Raw genomic sequence first — 17,306 nt, forward strand, 5'->3', positions numbered from 1 at the left:
TTGTGAATGTAATCTTTTAAAAAAAACAAGGCATCCTATAAAATATTACAACATTAAAAACTGGATCAGGTTTTAATTCTTCTACTAACTCTATCACTGCTATAAAATGTAGCAGATATGATGAAGGACAGACAGACCCAAAGGTCTATTCTGAGGGAGGGAAAATGAGAAGAGAGAGATGGAACACAATGGTACAAATGAAAGAGAAAAGATTTTTGTAGTTTGAAATCACCTCTGAGCTATAAAATGAGGCTAATACTACTGGACCATTGAAAAGTTTGTGGTCACTTGATAACATTTCTACCTAGAGCCTGGTATATAAGAAATATTCAAGTAAGTGGTAGTTATTACTATCATATCCAAAGTAGCACTGTGAATATGATTAAGGAATAAAACAATGAACAGTGTAGAAACTCAGAAAGAGCAAGATTAGCTTTACTTGCATAGAAAGGTTAGAGGAAAGTCAGGGTTAGAGTATAAGCTTTAAGAATTTTCTAGTGGACTTTAGGATAAGAAAAAGAGGGACTGAACATCAGGTATGGAGTATCAGTACAAGTAAGGTCATGAAGACATGAGTAATAAAAAGGAAGGAAGCAAATTGGTGTGGAAACAAAAGTGTGTAAGATGGAACAGCAGTTTTATCCTGAGAGCAATTTCTCTTCCAGCAATGAACAAAGTCTATATGGTAGTAATTTGAAACACAAATAACAATTTTCTATAATTCTTTTATTTTTGAGTGGTGCAAGTTTTTAAAAAAATTCTTACCATTGTAACTAATGTTGCAGTGATAATTTTTAATCACATGAATTATTTTCTGAGGTTATGCTTTCAGATTAATTGATCAATATTATTAATAATAGCTCTTTTTTGTCAGTCATGGGGATTGAATTCTGGGCCTAGGCGCTGTCCCTCAGCTCTTCAGCTCAAGGAGAGCATTCTACTACTTGAGCCACAGTGCCACTTCTGGTTTTCTGGTGGTTTATTGGAGATAGGAGTCTCACGAACATTCCTGCCTGGGCTGACTTTGAACTGCAATCCTAAGACTCAGCCTCCTGAGTAGCTAGGATTACAGGCATGAGCCACTGGTGCCCAGCTAATAATAGCTCTTTATACATATTGCAAACTGCTTTCTAATTTATATTCCCACCAAATGAAGTAATATCCCACTATTTTAACATGCATTTCTTTGATTTTTTTCAGCAAAACCAAACATTTTCTCAAAGATTATTTTATCTTCTATTTAAATTATTCTGAAGTCTTTTATATAGAAGTTGTAATGGTATTTATTACCAACCCCTAACTGTCATTCTTTTTACATTTGTTAGTTGGAATTCTATTGGAAGGAATAGCTTTCCGATCTTCCTCACTAATTCACTTATGGATTAACTCATAGATTGCTATTCAGTTCAATGGGTTATACTTTATTATTGTTAATTGGTCAAATGTTCAAAATGTTCCAGATTTAGCCAGGTGAAGACCTTCAACCAAGATTTTAAATTAATATACTATTTGAAGCAAGTGCTTTCCTGTTTCCTATTTAAATTATTTTTCATTGTAAAAAATGTTTTTTTTGTATTGTCAATTAGTTGTAATTTGTTCAACATCTCCTTTACAAGTTTCCTAGATGTGCTAAGTTGTAAAAGTCAGATTGGTTGGAGTTTCTTATGTGTAAAGTTGAAGGGAAGACAGTTTCTAGTATGCTCAGGGACATTTCAAACACAACTTGTGAGATCACTAGTTCATTTCCAATTCTTCTACAAACTGTTTTGTCATAGAGCACAGCAACTACTTGATATTTGTAACAAATATACACATATCATTTAATATAAGACATAAAGTAATACATTTAAAGGTAACTGGGAATAACAGCTGTAATTACAAGTTTTCCCTAAACATTTAAAGCATTATAAGTTACTACAAATTGAAGAGAAAGAATTGACATTAGGAATCAATACATCAAACATATATAGATTATGTGGTAAAATAAGTAGTATTAGTAATTAAAAGTAAGTGAGGGTGCATGTGTGTTTGTGTGCTGGTACCAGAAATTCACTAGGACTTTAACATCCTTGCATGGCTTTTCACCTATGGCTGGTACTCTATCACTTGAGCTATACCTCCAGGCAGCCCAGCTTTATGGTTGATTAAAGATATAGTATCTGCCCTGGCCTCGATCCTCAGATCTCAGCCTCCTGAGTAACTAGGTTACAGGAGTGAGCCACTGGCACCCAGCATTAAGTATTATATCTTTTTGGGGTGGTATTTGGTGGCATTATGCTTGCTATGCAGAAGCTCTTCCACTTGAGCCACATCTGTAGCACTATGTCTAGTATCTTCTAAATTACTTTTTACATATTAAAAGCCAAAATCTGTATTAGAATTTTCAAAATCCCAGGCTCATCACAAAAACTTACTTGGAGACTAAAAGCCAAGATGATAAGAATCTTTTAGAATTAAAGCTATTTTGCATCTAGTAAATTAATAAGTTTTCCAATATATTAAATAACTATTAATTTGAAATCAATTTTACTTTCAAACCAAGGTTTACTTGGCTTGAAATTAATCAAACAAAATTTAATCTCAAATTCTACTTGTCTTAAACCCAAGATAAACTTTCTTTTATAATGTGGCAATTTCTCTTCTTTCTCTCTCCCTCTCTATTTTTTTTCTCCTCTCTCTTTTGTTAACAGTACTAAACATTGACTTCAGGGCCTCTTGCTCAGTAGGCAAGTACTCTATCACTTGAGCCATGCCCTCAGTCCAGACATTCCTGTTCTTAATTATATGACTAACACAGGACAAAAAAAGTCACTAAAAAAAGGCAGTAACAGGAATATCAATTCAGAATATAAGTAAGTGACTCCCAGTCACATGAGCTCTACACGGAGACCTTTCAGTTTGTTTTGAGTACATGAACATTCCAAACAGCAGAAGCACTTACCTTTCAGTGTAGCCTTCTTCAATACCTTCATGGCATAAAGCTGTCTAGCATCAGAGCCTGAGATTTTTTTAACTAAGAAAACCTGTATTTAAATAAGAGAAAAAGTATTATCAAGTATCACAAATGACCTTCCTTTGTTAAAATAAGACTCCTTCATAATAAAACTTATTTCCATATTGTATCTATTAGAATGTATATCTATTCTGATATATATTAAGATTATATTCTGTATCTATGTACATAAAATCTATATATATATATGTTCTGATACATTACAGATAAATTTATTCAATGTATCCCTTAGAAATAGTTATATACAGTAGTTATAACTTGGGGTGTCAATGTAAGTAAATTTTTTTCTAATTTTGTTATTTGCCATTTCCCAAAGAGCATGTGATACAATAAGACAGAGAAAAATCCTACATGTTTAAAGTATAACACAAGTAGTAATGGCCCTGATTTAGCAAAAAAAATTGTTTTGAGTCCACTGACATTTTGGGGATGGAACAGAGGGCCTCACATATGGTGGGCAAGTATTCTACCACTAATCAATCTCAGCTTCCTATCAAAATGAGCCTTACAACTTGGGGGGGAGTAAGTGGGGGGAAAAATGAAGGATGGGGTTACTGTTTAAAAACAAATGTAATCATTACCTTACTATGTAACTGTAACTCCTCTGCTCATCACATTTTCAATAAAGATTTAAAAACAGAAAAAAAAATTCTGTATTTCTTTTGACCAGTACCAGGGCTTGAACCGGGTCTTGAAACTTGTTAGGTTTTCTTATTCATATCTAGCACTCTACCACTCAAACTATGCCTCTAGCCTAGATTTTTGTTGGTTTATTTGGAGATGGGAATCTTATGGACATCTCTGCCCAGACTGGATTTGAATTATGAAACTCCAGATCTCAGACTCCTGAATAGTTAGGAATATGGATGTGAGCAATTGGTATCCAGCCTCAAAATTATTATACAGGCTTCCTCTTGACAATTTTCTGTTGATATATTCACTGTTGTTCTTTCTTTCTTTCTTTTTGTGGGGGGGTCCAGTCGTGGGGCTTCAACTCTGGGCCTGGGCGCTGTCCCTCAGCTCTTCAGCTTAAGGCTAGCACTCTACCACTTGAGCCACAGTGCCACTTCCAGCTTTTTCCTTTTTGCTTATATGGTGCTGAGGAATCGAACCCAGGGACTCATGCATGCAAGGCAAGCGCTCTACCACTAAGCCACCTTCCCAGCCCTGTTGTTCTTACCTATAAATGAAAACTACAACCTAATCTCACTGTTGGGAACCTTTTGAAACATTTATACTGCAGAACCCTAGTCATAAATGTCTAATGTGACTACAATTCCCTGACTTTTTTTTTTTTTTGCCAGTCACGGGGCTTGAACTCAGGGCCTGGCACTGTCCCTGAGCTTCTTTTGCTCAAGGCTATTGCTCTACCACTTGAGTCAAGGTGCCAGTTCTGGCTTTTTCTGTTTATGTGGTACTGAGGAATCGAACCCAGGGCTTTGTGCACGCTAGGCAGGCACCCTACCACTAAGCCACATTCCCAGCCCTCCCTTTTTACAATAAATAAAATTATCACATAAACTTGAATTCAAATTTCTAAATATATCTTTATTTTTCAAATATTTTGGCCTGCTTTGAAACAAAATGTGGAACTTGTGCAAAATAAACTCTACTCAAAATAACTCATGGTCACGCTATATCAAGGCTAATACAATACTATTCATTTTTACTGTAACATTCATGGTATTTTTTTTTACCAAATATTTAAATAGACCTTCTAAATGGACATGGGTTTCTACTCATTTTCCCTACCCTGTTTTTGATCTGCCACAGGTGGGAAGAGAAGCAATTATATTCAAGAATTAATTTTAGAGTAAGTTCTCAATTATCTGACTTAGCATACCAGGACTGGCAGCCCAAATTAACAAAATGATTCACTGAACTGATTCTAGGGCAAGATAAGAGTGTTCTTGTTTTAAGAAATGGTGCCAAGGAAATAGAATCAAGTAAAAAGCAAGACAACTCACACAGAAACCCTAAGGCAGAATATGTTGCTTTACTATAATCATATCTTCCCTGCCTTCAACAAGACCCATCTTTTAGCTCCTTTCAGAAAATTATGGGAAACAATCTAGGAAGAGAAAAGTATTCTTAATTCATGTGCTTCTAATGTAGATTGCTGTTCAGTTAAAGGCAATCACGAACTATGAATACTTTTGAGCAGAAATAAACTAGAATTCAGTGGCAATAATTAGGATTTATCTGAATCCTTTTTTTGTTAGGATTCTCCTATCAGGTCTTTTCCCACAAGAAAAATTCTTGTGGATGCCAAACTTTCTTCAGCAGTTCCTTGAAAACACCTTTTTAACATTTTTCAGTACTTCTTAACTTGCAGAATACTTTAACAGGCAATTGTAATACATCACCATGACAACTTTGGGAGGCAGGCATACTAAACAACGCCAATTTTATAGCTATCCAAATTAGGGCTTAGAGAAGTTAAACAATTTGCTTGGTGTCACAGTGGAGGTTTGGGAATAAGATCTGGACCAGCCACCCAGTACTGGGTTTTAGCTCACAGTACTCTTGAACAGCAGGAATCCCAGCTGCCACCTGACCTTCCTTTCCAGAGCATTTCTGACCTTTCTAACTCCTCCACGAAGCTATTCTAAGCTCTGACAGGTCATCCCTGTTTTCTTGGCTTACATTGGCCTTTAAGGATGAGTAAGAAGGGAGACACCCTATTTTTAATGTTTGTTATTTATAGTAAGGTATTTAAGTTACTTACAAAATAAAAGGAGAAGCATGCTAATTCCTAGGAACTTAAATATTGTGCTCTCTTAAATCTAACACATAAAAATAAACTCATCTATTTATGTTTATTGAGTTGCATGATAACATAATTTAATGCCAGATATTATGTGTTTGGCCTTACATTATTTCTCAACACTACCCTATGAGGTCAGGGCTATTACTCATTCATTAATTCTTTTCAGAATTGTATGCTAGGCACTGTGCTACTGGTTAATGCTGAGGCAGGCATGGCTCCTTGCACTCATGGAACATAGAGACTAGTGGAGGAACACAGCTAATAAAGAATTTTACGAGGGGAAAACTGCAATTATGTTAAGGGTTATAAAGCTGAAGTATGTGATGTTGAAAGGGTGTATGTAACAGGGGATTATGACCCAGGCAAGACAGAAGAGAAACTTCTTTGAGATCACAGGTACAAAAAGAGCTAACCAGCTGAGGAAGGGGTTGTGTGGGACAGGGTATTTCTGGCAGAGAATAAGGAAGAGGAAAAGCTTTCTACTGAGAAGAAGCCTGGCATGCCTGAGGAAAAAAGGCCAGTGGGTTCAGAAAACAGAGTAAAAACTACATAAGACTCATGTTTTAGAGGTAACCAGGGGTCAGGCTGAGGGGCTCCTTAGCTATTAAAAGAACTTGTCCTTATCATAAAAGCAAATGGAGGTCACTAAAAGCTTAAGGGGTTAAAATCTAAGACTATCATGTACATAATACACTGAGGTAAGAATAACTTAATTTTGGGAAAACCCAGTTAGGAGATTCCTTCAATCAGCTAGGGAAAGACAGTGGTAGCATATTCTGGAGAGCATTATTTAAGAAATCTTTATTAAATCAATAGAGATAGGTCAAATTGGCTGGTGTGTGTGTGTGTGTGTGTGTGTGTGTGGCTGTGGCTGGTGTGTGTGGCTGGTGTGTGTGTGTGTGTGTTGAGAGAATTAAAAAAGATATGAAGAATGCCTTCCAAGTTTCTGGCTTAACTGGATGCCATTCATAGTAACAGGAAAAAAAATGAAACAACAGGTTTGAGGATAAGGGAAGATCATGAGAGTTTGGTCTTAGACTAATGAGGTAAGTACTTTATTATATACAAATGGAAAAAAGTAGCTGTACATAAGAATTCAGAGCTTAAAAGAATAATTTATATTGGACCTGTTATGGCAGGATTATGTGAATTATAATTAAGATAGAACATAATCAATTGGTAGGCATGTGGAGATGGCAGCTTAGAATCAAACACAAAGAAATTTTAGTATTAATTTAATCACTGGCTAGAGGAGGAAAATGGGGCTCCAAGAGGTTAAATATCTTGCTGAAGAACACACAGTAAATAGAAGAAAAAATGGAATTCAAATCTGGCTTAGAGGATAAACTTAAAACCATTATGTTCTGCTGGCTACTAAGTCTATATTTGGACTAAAAGCATGCTTTGGGTTTGAAAGATGTTAACAACTATAACAAATTACCTATGTTACTCAAGAATTGCTAAATAGTCTCACTAAAATACACAATAGAGTTGAGCTAGTGCTGTTTTGAAGCTTGTAAAACATGACATCTCTAAATGTTTCCTTATAGAGTATTAGGAATTACTGCACTTGTCAAAGTAGAATACACTTTCTGAATTTTCCTCTTGCTGAAAACAGGTCTAGAATTATAATGCTATACTTCTCAAAATAGAGCAAAAAGTGCTCCAGTGGTATTCAGAAGGGGGATAAGGACTGTTTGAAGAAAAGTGATTAAGATGCTTGGTAGTTTTGGGAAACACTTCTTTTGTGTGCTAGTGCTGGGGCTTGAACTCAGGGCATGGGCATTGTCCCTAAGCTTCGTTTTCTTAAGGCTAGCTAGCACTCTACCACTTAAGGCACAGATATACTTCTAGATTTTTTCCAAGTAGTTTGTTGGAGGTAAGAGCCTCAAATGAGAGTGAGGAAGCTGTGGGTGGGGGGAGAAGTGGGACAAAATGGAGGAGGTTAACATTGTTCTAAGAAATGTACTCATTATCTTACTTATGTAACTGCAAACCCTCTACATCATATGTACAACAATTTTTTTTGGGGTCCGGTTGTGGCGTCTAAACTCTGGGCCAGAGCGCAGTCCCTCAGCTCTTCATCTCAAGGCTAGCACTCTACCACTTGAGCCACAGCACCACTTCCGGCTTTTTTCTTTCTGCTTATGTGGTGCTGAGGAATCGAACCCAGGGCCTCAGGCATGCAAGGCAAGTGCTCTACCAGTGAGCCACCTTCCGAGCCCATACAACAATTTTTTTAAAAAAAAAGTCTCATGGCCTTTCCTGTCTGGACTGCACTGGACTGGAACCATGATCCTCAGGTGTCAGCCTCCTGAGTGGCTAGGATTACAAGTGTAAGCCACCAGTGCCCAGTTTGGGAAACATTTTTGATAGGCCAGTGAGTGCTATATATAGTGAAACCCTGTCTCAAAAACCAAAAATCACCCCTCGCTGCTCAAAATAAAAACTTTGTGTTCCTTTTTTCCATACTGGTGCTTGCCTTAAGCTCTTGCTCAGCTTTTTCTGCTCATGGCTAAAGCTCTACCACTTGGGCCCTGCCTCCAGTTTTGGCTTTTTCTGGGTAACTGAAATAGTCCCTCAGATTTGTCTGCCTGATTGGCTTCAAACCTTCAAACCTCCTGAGCAGCAAGGATTATAGGTGTGAGCCATCAGTGCCTGGCTTTGCACTCATTTTTAAATGCAGTACTGTCTAACCTACACCGGAAAAAGAGCCCAGTTTATAGACAATTATGTGAATTTTTTTTTTGTTGGTCATGGAACCTGAACTCTGGGCCTGGGTGCTGCCTCTCAGCTCTTAGCTCAAGGCTAGCGCTCTACCACTTGAACACAGCGCCACTTCCAGCCTTTTCTGCTTATGTAGTACTGAGGAATCGAACCCAGGGCTTCATGCATGTAAGGCAAGCACTCTACCACTGAGCCACCTTCCCAACCCCAATTAAGTGAATTTTAATCATTTAAAAAGCATGATTAAAGAGGTCATGCGGTTGTAAACACACCATGAATATTAAGTAAATACCTCCAATTTCTTAAAGTTTCCAATGTACTTTTGAACGACTTTATTCATTTTTCCACATTTACTGATAGTAAAAGCTGTAAAAACATAGCAAACTGCTGGTAGGTAGATTTGGTGACATTTCAACTTTCACATGGGAGGAATTATAAATATACACACATACATAAATTCCAAAAAGCAACTATTTTATCCCAAGATCTTTTAAGTTTTCAATTGGTTCCTTATATCTTTTAATCTAAACCTTACTTTGTGCCTCTTCCTTTACAGTCCATTACTAGGCATATGTATTTTAACTGACACATAATTCTACATACTTATGAGGTAGTGTGACAATTTGATACATGTACACAATGTATAGTATAATTACCAAATCAAGTTAGCATTAGCATTTCTATTAGCATTCCCTTCTGCTTAAATATTTCTAGCTAAGTCTGATGTCATATGCCTACAATCCTGGTACTTTGATGGCTAAGGCAGGAAATCTGTGGGTTTGAGGCCAGCCTGGGTCACATAATGAGACCCTGTCTCTAAAAATATTTGTAATTTTTTTATGCTGGAAAGCTTCAAATTTCTCTCTTCTCTTAATTAGATACATCGTAAATTAGTGTGACCTATAATTACACTACGATACTGAGCTACATTAGATTATTTCTGTGTAACTCCATTTTGGTGCCCCATTATCCAACTTCACAAGGCCTGGTCATTCTCTTTTTTTTTTTGTCAGTTGTGGGGCCTGAACTCTGGGCCCTGGTGCTGTCCCTCAGCTCTTCAGCTCAAGTTAGCACTCTACCATTTGAGCCACAGCATCACTTCCAGTTTTCTGGTGGTTAACTGTAGATAAGATTCTCAGTGGCCGGGCGCTGGTGGCTCACGCCTGTAATCCTAGCTACTCAGGAGGCTGAGATCTGAGGATCGCGGTTCAAAGCCAGCCCGGGCAGGAGAGACCGTGAGACTCCTATCTCCAATAAACCACCAGAAAACCGGAAGTGGCGCTGTAGCTCAAGTGGTAGAGCGCTCGCCTTGAGCTGAAGAGCTGAGGGACAGCGCCCAGGCCCAGAGTTCAAGCCCCATGACCGACAAAAAAAAAAAAAAAAAGATTCTCAGTGACTTTCCTGCCCAGGATGGCTTTGAACCTCGATCTTCAGATCTCAGCCTCCTGAGATTACAGGTGTGAGCCACCTGCGCCCAGGCATTCTTATTCTTTAATGACTATTATTCTAGTTTCTACTTCTATAAAACTTCTATGAGCTTTTAAAAAAGAAAACACTCAGGACTTACCTTTCCAAATGATCCCTGCCCTAATACTTTCAAAAGTTCAAACTGGGAAGGATCTGCTTTTTCATGTCCTTCCTTTACATGATGTGTGATTGCAATTTCTTTGATGCTGCCTTCTTCCTGTTGAAGTAAATATAGGGAGAGAAAACAAAGTTATTGAGAGCTAAAGTCTCCCACTAGAAATCAAACAATCTTAATTTACTATAACATATTAGAAACCTTTACATTAATCTACGAAACTATTCCTTGCTGACCTACTGAGCAGAAGACATGCCAAGCAAATAAACTTTCAAGTTAAATATTAGAAACAGATGTATAACATCCCACCAGGTAAGTCATATTAATTTCTATGTGATATTAGCAATGAGTATTTTCAAGTTTTCATTCTCCCTATCAGAGATAATCAGAATAGATGAGAGAGTAACAGAAGATGAGTAGAAATCTGAAAGTAAGAGAATTTGAGTAATATTGCCCTCTGAAATGGAAAAAATACTATATACAAAAAAACCCTGTTTACTGAGGGCAGGAACTGAAAAATATCCCATGATGAAGAAGCTAGGTTCTTGCTGAAATATAGCTGTTTAAGAAAGTATCTGAACTTTGGGAATGGTAGTTCATGCCTGTAATCCTAACTCATAAGAGGATGAGATAGGAGAGAGTGGTAGAGGCTTGCCCAGACAAAAAGTTAGCAAGATCCTATTTCAAAGTATAAGCCAGAGCAGAAGGCTTGGCTCAAGTGGTAGAGCCTAGCAAGCCCAAGGCCCTGAGTACAAAGAGGCTACAATGCTTGATAAGAAATGTACTCATTGGGGCTGGGAAGGTGGCTCAGTGGTAGAACGCTTGCCTTGCATGCATGAGGCCCTGGGTTCGATTCCTCAGCACCACATAAACAAAATGAAAAAAGCTGGAAGTGGTGCTGTGGCTCAAGTGGTAGACCACTAGCCTTGAGCTGAAGAGCTGAGGGACAGTTCCCAGGCCCAGAGTTCAGGCCCCACGACCGGACCCCCCCCCACCGCAAAAAAGAAATGTACTCATCTTGCCCATGTAATTGTAACCCCTCTGTACAGTATTTTCACAATAAAAAGAAAAAGAAAGAAAAAAAAAGAAATGAAGAGAAAGGGAAAGAAAGACGGAAGGAGAAAGAAAAGAAAGAAAAAGGAAGGAAGGAAAGGAGGGAAAAAAGGAAAGAAATAAGGAAAAGAAAAAGCCAAATATGATGGTGTACACTTATAATCCCAGCTACATGGGAAGCCAGAGTTCTAGGCTGGCACAGGCAGAATGCTCAAGACCCTATTTGAAAAATAATTGAAGCAAAAAGGGATGGGGATGTGGCAAAGTGCTAGAGCATTTTTCTCTACCCACAACTAGCTAGATTTGTACTTTTTTTTTTTTGCTGGTAGTGGGGCTAACCACTGTTCCTGAGCTCTACAGCTCAATGCTAGCACTCTACCACTTGAGCCACAGCACCACTTCTAGTTTTCTAGTGGTTCATTGGAGATAAGAGTCTCACGGACTTTTCTGCCTGGGCTGACTTTGAACTGCAATCTCAGATCTCAGCCTCCTGAGAAGCTAGGATTACAGGTGTGAGCTACTAGTGCCGGACTAGATTTGTACATTTTTATTAAAAATTAAAGTAATTAATGAAATGAATACTCTGAGCCAGTTGAGATGGCATGTGCCTGTGGTCCCAACACACTTGGGAAGTAAAAGCAGGTACATCTAGAGTTAGAGGTCACCTTGACCTGCATAGTGAGATGCTGTCTCAATAAAAGAAAATAAGAAAAAAAGAAAAAAAACTAAATTAAAATTCAGCAATCTGAACCAAACCTTCATGTCTTCTCCACAGCTTGACCCAAAAGTTGAATGCCTATACAACAGCATTCACATTACCATGATGATGTACTGTTCATCTGAAGGTAATATATTAAATGTCTATTTATATGGGCCCACAGCAATGATTCCCAGGACAACACTAGGAAACTTAAAAAATAATAACATGCCAGGTGCCAATGGCTGATACCTGTAATTCTAGCCACTCAGGAAGTTGAGATATGAGGATTGTGGTTTGAAGCTAGTGTAGGTAGAAATATCCATCAGACTTATCTCTAACCATCAAAAAGTGAAAAAATATAGCTGTGGCTCAACTGGTAGAGCACCAGCCTTGAGCAGAAAAGCTAAGGGACAGTGCCCAATCCTGGAGTTCAAGCCTCAGTACTGGAGCATGTGCGTGCATGTACATGCATGAGTGTACACGTGAGTGCGTGCACACACACATACCATTCCATCAAATGCTTAAATTCACAATAAACTTTCATTACTATTTGGACTATGTAGTTTCCTATTTTTATGGTTTCTAACAGTCCTCTACCACTCATGAAGGGGAAGAGAGAAATTAATTTGACCACTAATCTATTCTTAGCCCTTAACCCATAATTCCTATTTCTATGAGAGCCTCTTTCTTACCTTGGAGACCTCTCCTACCCTCCTATTAAGATTAGTGGCTTGCTGCAAAGCCACTCATCCTGGGGTAGACTTTCTGGACAAATCTACCATTTTCAATTTTGTCTCCTTTTTAGGTTATAATTTGCTAAAAAAGACGAAAACTGAACTTTGCATATCTGTAATGTTTTGCCTCATATTTGTATAGTATGGCTTGCTATCAAATTTTAGAAAAGAATCTTGCATCAGAACTTTGATGCCATGCTTCCATTGCCTTCTAGCATCCAATGTTGCCCATGAGCTGAATGATGACAGATGGCAAGTGGTAGAACATCTATCTAGCACAGTCTTAAGTTCAAAATCTAATATCCCTCCTCCCACCAAACTGGAGATAAAGGATGGTAACCTGTTTCTTGTCCTGGTTTCTCTGAAACTCCACATTGAAGAAATAAGTAAAGTGCTTCTTAGTCTCAGAATACTAGATGCTTTGTGAACTTTTATCATCTAATGGACCTGAATTATTTAATCTCTATATGGGAATTCTTACATTTCTGATAGTTTCCTTCCATCCACTTTTAAGGGCTTCTCTGCTTCTCTTTTTTTGTGGTTCCTCTATTAGTTGGATATTGTGTCTGGAATTGAATTCTCTGTCACTTATTGCTTTTCTTCTATTTTGTGCCTCCTCTGTGTGTGTGTGTGTGTGTGTGTGTGTGTGTGTGTGTGTCTGTGCTCCTGGGTAGCTAGAATTACAGGTGTCCTTTCTCTCTCTCTCTCTCTTTTTATTATTCTGGAAAATCTTAATTTAAACTTTCAAGTCATCTCTTTCTTAGTTTTTTTTGTTGCTGTTCCAGTCCTGGAGCTTGAACTCAGGGGCCAGGCTGTCCCTTAGGGCTGTCCCTCAGGGCTATCCCTCACTGTCCCTGAGCTTTTGTGCACAAGGCTAGCACTCTACCACTGTGAGCCACAGTTCCATTTTCGGCTTTTTGGTAGTTAATTGGAGATAAGAGTCTCACAGACTTTCCTGCCGGTCTGGCTTTGAAACACAATCCTCAGATTTCAGCTTCCTGAGTAGCTAGAGTTATAGGCATGAGCCACCGGTGTCCAGCAATTAGTGATTTTTTTTTTAGCCGGTCATGGGGCTTGAACTCTGGGCCTGGGCACTGTCCCTCAATTCTTCAGCTCAAGACTATCGTACTACCACTCGAGCCATAGCACCACTTCTGGCCTTTTCTGTTTATGTGGTGCTGAGGAATCGAACCCAGGGCCTCATGCATGCAAGGCAAGCACTCTACCACTGAGCCACCTTCCCAGCCCATTAGTGAATTTTTTAAAAGAGAGTCTTCCTCCAACCTTCACCCTTTCCCTTCAAAATGAACACAATAATTACAAATCCTCAAATCTCTTTGAGGATTCAAATTAGCATTTAAAATGTTCTTTTAAACTGGGCTTCAGAGTACAGAAAATTTTCCTTGGGGTGAGAGGAAAAAAAAATCAACATTTGTGGCAAATTGGACACTGGTTAATTTCTAAAACCTTGCATGGTTTTGTTCTTTTTAACATTTTTGTTCCTTCTAAAGCTCAAATTGTTTAAGATCTAAAGTTTTAGTTATCAAATAAACAAATTCTATTGACTTTTGTATATTTTTGGCTTGTAAAATATTTTGCTTGATATCTGTGTTCAGATTGTGCTTAATGCCACTAGGTTATGAAGCCATGTATATTTTAGAAATGATCTATGGTTCAACTAGGACATAATACTAATGCTTCAGTAATCCTAGGCAAAAGGTAGGAAATAAACAATGTGTTCTTCTAATGCATACCTGGAATCTAATATGTATGGATGCAGAGAGGACTATCAAATTTCCAACATGCCAGTCAACCAAGAAGAGACTGACATATACATGTGACAAAAACATGCCATTAATTCTTCTGATTCTGAAATAAATCTGTCACTTAAAAACATAGAACTACAGTCTGACAGTTTGTGTTCGTGCTTGTAAGTACATGATGAAGTAGCTACAATTTTATTAAAAAAAGAATTTTGTCAACAATGTGGAGTACAGACATAAAGTCATATTACATTCTAATTGCTATACAAAGCTCAGGTATTTTACATTGTTTGATACAACCTTAGGTGTAATATTTGTCTGCTCATCATCACAAAAAACCCTGTGCATTTAAAACACAGTTACAAATTCATACTGTTATTTTTACAGTCTGTTTATTTGATAAGCAAAAGTCCCATTATAGACAAAATTTTGAAGCTGGCAGTGAATCTATATCACAATCTGTCATATCCTTCCATAAGTCCAACTATTTCTCAGAGTCACCCAGTCTAAGGATACTGAACAACTAGCACCACACCACTAAAGGTCCTTAAATATATTCTTAAATAGTCTTTGAAGTTTTACTTGTTGATTGGAGAAAAATGTTAACCTAATATTTCCTTTTAAAGTTGTGAGGGAAAACATAATTTGGACCCTAACATGTAAAAGGGAATAAAGGAACTATAATTAATGGTGTCTGCTTGGATATTAAAAAAAAAAAACCTTAATAGCGCAACATGCTAACATGGGGGATACTAACTGATTTTAAAGAATGATTCAATCTTTGGCATTATGCCCTGCCTTGTATACATAATTTCCTTTTTCCTCTCCTCCCTTGAGTCAGGAAGTGTGGTCTTGAGGCATTTGTATTTTCTAAATTGTTTTAAGTGCCAAAAAACATTGTTAAATCTTGGGAGTAAAATATTTAAATGTTCTTTGGTAATATTGATAGAAAAGGTTTTATAACCATGAATGTATAATCATTTTTATGTAACATAAAAGAGACCTTACAAATGAAAGAATGTTTTTACCTCTTAAAAGTTAAAGCAATTAAAGTATCATTTTCTTATAGATACCTAGTTTTTAATTTGAAGAAAGATAAATTAACTTTAAGTTTTTACATGATTAAGAGACATAAAAATTTGGTAATGTCACAAAATTAGGCTGCTTATTCAAGCTATGGTGAAAAACTACATTTTAATTTATTCTACATTATAATTTACTTCATTTGCAAGTAGAATAATAAATGTGCTCAGTACTTTGTATTTATAACTAAACTCTTTAAGACAGCAAGCCAGCCATGTACATGTCTAAGAAAACAGCACTTCTGGTCTTTAGACCAATAGTCTCAATTGCGATGGCCAAGAGTAGTTTTCTCCCAATTCAAAATCTTAATCAAATTGAATTTTCTTTAAAAGCAGCAGCACAACACAATTCTCATGGCAAAATATAAAACTGATTTTGGCAGAATTTTAAATATGATGAAACAACCATCTACTAATTTGACATAGTGACTCTGAAAATGGTGCACACTCTAAGTTAAATAAAACCACTTCCTTAAGGTTACTTAAATAGAAGTATTTAAACTCAAGTTTTTACAGAAATGAATTTGAACAAGTATCTGATTTTAAGTTTTTGACTGCTTAAAATAACATTCTCCTATATATTAGTAAATGTTCAGTTCTGTTCATTCCTGATTTAATTCTGGAAGTTAAAGTCATTTGTCTTATACAAAATTACGAATACAAGCCATGTAAAATTACTCTAGCATAAAACTAAATATAAAAACAAGTTGGTAAAAATACATAAAATACATAAAGTTGAACAGTAAAATGTAACTAGCTCACTTTTATTAAAATTATTCTTGAAAGTTCTACTAAAACTTTTTGAAATTTCAAGTTTTTTTAAAAAAGAATTTATAAAATGGAATAGCTATTAAATTACCTTAACTACACTTAGCTCCATTTAAAACATTCTCTTCTTTAAAAGAAGCAAGCTTACCTGTATAGAGCGAACACGAAAAGACAAAAACTTAAACATGGCTAAGAAACCATGTTGATGATAAAGGAATTTCTGAGGGTAAAGCTGAAGTTAGAAAAGGAAGGCCAAGCGCCTGCAAGTTTTCTCCTACCAGCTGTTCCGGCAATTAGAAAATTTCCTGTCAGGCGGGTCCTGAAAATGCTAGAAAAAGAGGCTGGACAGTTTTCCTGTGGTAAAAGAAAGGCTAAATCTGCCAATAGGGGCACTAGTGTAGCTGATAGGTAGGCAGGCCAGAACAGGAAACCACAACAGATTTTCTGATAGCCAAATCCTGTTGAAATGTTCTCTTCTTTGTTCCCAGAAGTCCAGACAACTTTCACAACCAGTAAAATGAATGTTATTATTTTGGAATCCCGAGAAATGCCAATATTTCTTAACTATACGACTAAAGCAACTGAAACTAGTCACCACTATTAAAATAATAAGTGTTGCTGATGCACATGTGGAAGTTTACCCTTTGTTTATATACATAGTCAAGATATGGTCTCAAGTTAAATGTAAGGTTATATATAGACATGCTACTGTTTCCTGTCAATAAGGAAGAGTTTCACAACTATACACAGAACATAAAGATCACACACAAAAACTTGTTAAAGAAATTCTTCCTGTCCTAAATGAAAGTAAATTATATTTAAATTTCCTTTGGGTATTTATCAACCAAGTTATAGACTGAGGCCCATAGCTAAAATTCCATTCTCTATTGCTAAAGTCTAAATGAGAAGACAACCTAGAAAAGCAGGTGTCAAATAACCATAACCATCTCTCACCTCTAACCTCTGTTTTATCCTCTCTTTTCCTTCCTTCCTTTCTTTCTTTCTCTTTCCCTCCCTCCCTCCCTCCCTCCCTCCCCTTTCTTTCTTTCTTTCTTTCTTTCTTTCTTTCTTTCTTTCTTTCTTTCTTTCTTTCTTTCTTTCTTTCTTTCTTTCT

The 17,306-nt window shown here is 37.0% G+C and overlaps 1 protein-coding gene across 1 annotated transcript in view; it reads right to left on the bottom strand.

Moving 5' to 3' along the window:
• Rps6ka3 (ribosomal protein S6 kinase, 90kDa, polypeptide 3) overlaps nucleotides 1-17,306 on the bottom strand; it is a 98,708-nt gene that overhangs the window by 39,664 nt on the left and 41,738 nt on the right. The window contains exons 3-4 of the mRNA XM_013026459.1: nucleotides 10,078-10,194; nucleotides 2,942-3,023 (exon numbers count right to left, since the gene is read on the bottom strand). Coding sequence (XP_012881913.1) covers nucleotides 2,942-3,023; nucleotides 10,078-10,194 — 199 coding nt within the window. The remainder of the gene's footprint in view (nucleotides 1-2,941; nucleotides 3,024-10,077; nucleotides 10,195-17,306) is intronic.

Source organism: Dipodomys ordii, unplaced genomic scaffold, assembly GCF_000151885.1.
Source record: "Dipodomys ordii isolate 6190 unplaced genomic scaffold, Dord_2.0 Scaffold94, whole genome shotgun sequence".
NCBI lineage: Eukaryota > Metazoa > Chordata > Mammalia > Rodentia > Heteromyidae > Dipodomys > Dipodomys ordii.